Source organism: Babylonia areolata, chromosome 6 (genome assembly GCF_041734735.1).
Source record: "Babylonia areolata isolate BAREFJ2019XMU chromosome 6, ASM4173473v1, whole genome shotgun sequence".
Classification (NCBI taxonomy): Eukaryota; Metazoa; Mollusca; class Gastropoda; order Neogastropoda; family Buccinidae; genus Babylonia; species Babylonia areolata.
The window spans coordinates 34,490,910-34,495,527 of NC_134881.1; the positions used below are offsets into that span (position 1 = coordinate 34,490,910).

Here is a 4,618-nt window from a genome sequence, read left to right on the forward strand (position 1 = left end):
TCATCGATGAACAGTGCTCAGACAACTTGTCGCCGGTGACAAGTCATCGATAAACAGAGCTCAGACAACTTGTCGCCGGTGACAAGTCATTATAAACAGAGCTCAGACAACTTGTCGCCGGTGACAAGTCATTATAAACAGAGCTCAGACAAATTGTCGCCGGGGACAAGTCATCGATAAACAGAGCTAAGACAAAACTGTCGCCGGTGACAAGTCATCGATAAACAGAGTTCAGACAAACTGTCGCCAGTGACAAGTCATCGATAAACAGAGCTCTGGCAAACTGTCGCCGGTGACAAGTCATCGATAAACAGAGCTCAGACAAATTGTCGCCGGTGACAAGTCATCGATAAACAGAGCTCTGACAAACTGTCGCCGGTGACAAGTCATCGATAAACAGAGCTCTGACAAACTGTCGCCAGTGACAAGTCATCGATAAAAAGAGTTCAGACAACTTGTCGCCAGTGACAAGTCATCGATGAACAGTGCTGAGACAGCTTGTCGACGATAACAATTCATCGATAAACAGAGTTCAGACAAATTGTCGCCAGTGACGAGTCATTATAAACAGAGCTCCGCCAAAACTGTCGTCGATCGACGACAAATCAGCGTACCGACGACATGTACAAATCAGCGGTTATGCGCCAAATGAAATCGTGGCTTGAGTGTTGTATGATGTTGAATACGACAATAATGATGCACATGAAGATGACGACGACGACAAGGACGACCCGAATACAACAATGGTGATGATGACGATGGTAATGACGATGAGAATCCTATCATCTGTCGCAGTTATCTGTGTGCAGACATATCACGCAAAATTCTATAAAAAAACAACAACAAAACAACATAGATAGATAGATAGATAGATAGATAGATACCTGTGTGTGTGAGTGTGTTTGTTTGTGTGTGTGTGTGTGTGTGTGTGTGTGTGTGTGTGTGTGTGTGTGTGTGTACGACATACATAGCAAAAAAAACAAAAACAAAAACAAAAACAAAAAACAAAAAAAACAAAAAAACAAAAAAACACAAAAAAAAACAAACAAAAAAACCCCCCAAAAACACGATGGAAAGAAAGAAGCGTAACCAAACAACAAACGAAGACACAGTTTGCTGCAAATCAACAGTAACTGAAACGCTGACACAATAACGGGTTATAAATACAGTATGGTAAAAACACCACCACCGCCACCACCACCACCACCACCACCACCACAACAACAACAACAACAACAACAACAGCAACAACAACAATTACAACAAACAAACAAACAAACACAAAAAGCGAACGAAAGAAGCATCGCTGACCGCATGTATCTGCTTTTTTCTCCCAGTCAGCATCCGGTCGTTTGAGAAACATGGCATCAAACTTGTAATCCGTGTACTCGTCATCTGAAAGGTCGGACAAAACAAAAAGAGAAAATCGATATTAGAAATACACAGAATGACAGACACAGAGAGAGAGAGAGAGAGAGAGAGAGAGAGAGAGCGAGAGGAGAGAGAGAGGGGGGGGGGTGAGTGTGAGGCGGGGTGGTGGCAGAGAACAAGATAGGGGGGTTTAGGGTTGGGGGTATGTAGGGAGATAAGAGAGAGAGGGATGGTGGAGAGAAAAAGAGAGGCGACTATAAATTTTTGTTTTGTGGGTGGGGAGGTGGAAGCGAGACAGACAGACAGACAGACATTGAATTGATAACTATATGAATTAATAAACAGATAATCCCACTAAGCGGCATCAATACTCACTTCTCACCCGCCACATCTCTTCCGCACCCACACACGCACGCACGATACCCCCCCACCCATGTACACGTACACACGCACTTACACACACGTGCACATACACGTACACGCACACGCACTTACACACACACACACACACACACACACACTTATACACACGTATATATTGTATACTTATATATATATATATATATATATATATATAGAGAGAGAGAGAGAGAGAGAGAGAGAGAGAGAGAGAGAAAATGTGTGTACATATATATATATGTATGTATATATATATATATATATATATATATATATATATATATATATATATATATATATATGCACGCACGCAGACACACAAATGATACACATACACATACATCCCCTCCACCCCACCCCCCCGACACAAACACATACCCGCCTCCCCGCCGCCCCCCCCCCCCTCCCTTCTACCCACCCCCATCCCACCCACCCATGCCTCGATTTCATCTCCCATCAGACAGAGAGAGACATATCACCAAAATGCTGGAGGAAAAAAAAATGGAGAGAAATATAATGGAGACAAGGACGGGCAGACAAGAGAGCGCCTCAGGTGGTTCTTCCTGTTGGCGAAAGTAGCGGAGAGAGAGAGAGGGAGAGAGAGAGAGAGATGGGTGGAGAGAGAGGGTGAGATAGAGAGTGAGTGAGAAAGTGAGAGAGAGTGAGAGAGAGAAGGGGAGAGTGAGATGGAGACAGACACAGAGAGACAGACAGTGAGAGAGTGAGAGAGAAAAAGAGAGAGAGAAGGGGAGAGAGTGAAATAGAGAGGGATAGAGAGTGTGAGAGAGAAAGAGAGAGAGGGAGAGAGAGAGGGAGATAGAGAGAGACAGACAGAGAAGGTGAGAGAGATAGAAAGTGAGAGAGAGAGAGAGAGAGGGGAGAGAGAGTGAGACAGAGAGACAGAGACATACAGACAGACATAGAGAGAGACAGAGACAAAGACATAGAGAGTGAGAGAGAGAGAGACAGTGTGTGTGTGTGTGTGTGTGTGTGTGTGTGTGTGTGAATGAGTGAATGAGTGAGTGAGTGAGTGTATGTATGTATGTGTATATATATACGTGTGTGAATGTAACGTGTGCAAAAAAATAGTATATATATATATTTGTGTGTATGTCTGAGTATGTGTAAGTGTGTGTGTGTGTGTGTGTGTGTGTGTGTGTGTGTGTGCGTGCGCGCGCGCTAGGATGAAGGGAGGTGGGGGTGGTTGGGGGGGCGGGGGGGGGGGGGGGGGCGCATGAGGATTTGGACAGTAAACAGGAAGTCAGGTTCTTTCAGACAGAGAACGGGAAGGGAGAATAGGTTAAAACACCAAGATCCTCCGCTGTCTCAGAGTGAATGAAGTCTCTCTTCAAGTCTGCTTTCTTTTCATTTTCATTTTCTTTTCTTTTTTTTAAATGTCTCCCTGGGTCATGCCATGTGGAGATTTCGGTCTGTCTGGCATTCACATTCTTAATCTCACGGGGCTGCCTTTATCTCTCTCTCTCTCTGAACTGCCTTTCTTCCACACTACCCACCCATCCCCCCCCCCCCCCCGCTTTTCATTTCATTTAGCCTAACCCCCACCCCCAACCCCCACCCCCATACCCCACCCCTCACCCGTCTTATCAGTTCTGTCACGTCTTTATCTGACTCCTTTCCCACTCTTTTCCTATCCCTTGCGGTACCCCTCATCCCCATTTTATACATACTTGGCAGAAAAAAAATACGTGTACCCCTCCCCCCCCCCCTCTCTCTCTATTTTATTTATTTATTTATTTATTTATTTATGTGTGCTCAGAGTTGATTACATCAAGATTTTGCGCCCCATAAATACCATATATATTTTTTCCCCCCTCAAGGCCTGACTAAGCGCGTTGGGTTACGCTGCTGGTCAGGCATCTGTTGTGCAGCGTATATGGATTTGACTGAACGCAGTGACGCCTCCTTGAGCTACTGATACTGATCTCTCTCTCTCTCTCTCTCTCTCTCTCTCTCTCTCTCTCTTAAACGCTTAAATCTTTGGTTTGACGTGTTTTATCTCTCTCTCTCTTGAATATCTTATATGTAAATATCAAGTGCATCCTTTTCCCTCTCCCCCTCTTTTTTTTTATAACCCCCCTGTGAGTGGGGACAGCATGAAAAAAGAACAGTCCACACAGGATTATGGCTCAGCCTTCGTCAATAAAGATTTTTGCCTTGCCTTGTTTTACTGGGACATTGTATAATGTGTAGCGATTGGTGAGGTATCGTTGCATAATGTGTAATGTGTAGCGATTGGTGAGGTATCGTTGCATAATATGCAGCGATTGGGGAGGTATCGTTGTAGCGATTGGTGAGGTATCGTTGCATAATGTGTAGCGATTGGTGAGGTATCGTTGTATAATGTGTAGCGATTGGTGAGGTATCGTTGTATAATGTGTAGCGATTGGTGAGGTATCGTTGTATAATGTGTAGCGATTGGTGAGGTATTCTTGTATAATGTGTAGCGATTGGTAAGGTATCGTTGTAGAATGTATAGCGATTGGTGAGGTATCGTATAATGTGTAGCGATTGGTGAGGTATCGTTGTATAATGTGTAGCGATTGGTGAGGTATCGTATAATGTGTAGCGATTGGTGAGGTATCGTTGTATAATGTGTAGCGATTGGTGAGGTATCGTATAATGTGTAGCGATTGGTGAGGTATTGTTCGAGGCAAACAGCGAAGGATCGTTGACCGTTCCATGGCTTTTGCACACACACACACACACACACACACACACACACACACACACACACACCACTACTATCACTACTGCTACTGCTACCACCACCACCACCACTACTACTACTGCTACAACGACTGCGACTTCTAATACTACTGACACCCAC

General features: G+C 44.4%; 1 protein-coding gene across 1 annotated transcript in view; it reads right to left on the minus strand.

Annotated features, from left to right (window-relative positions):
• Window positions 1–1,377, minus strand: part of LOC143283501 (uncharacterized) — a 61,098-nt gene extending 59,721 nt beyond the window's left edge. Inside the window, exon 1 of the mRNA XM_076589745.1 lies at window positions 1,312–1,377. Within this exon, the coding sequence (XP_076445860.1) occupies window positions 1,312–1,363 (52 nt within the window). The 5' untranslated portion in view covers window positions 1,364–1,377. The remainder of the gene's footprint in view (window positions 1–1,311) is intronic.
• Window positions 1,378–4,618: the final 3,241 nt, after the last annotated feature.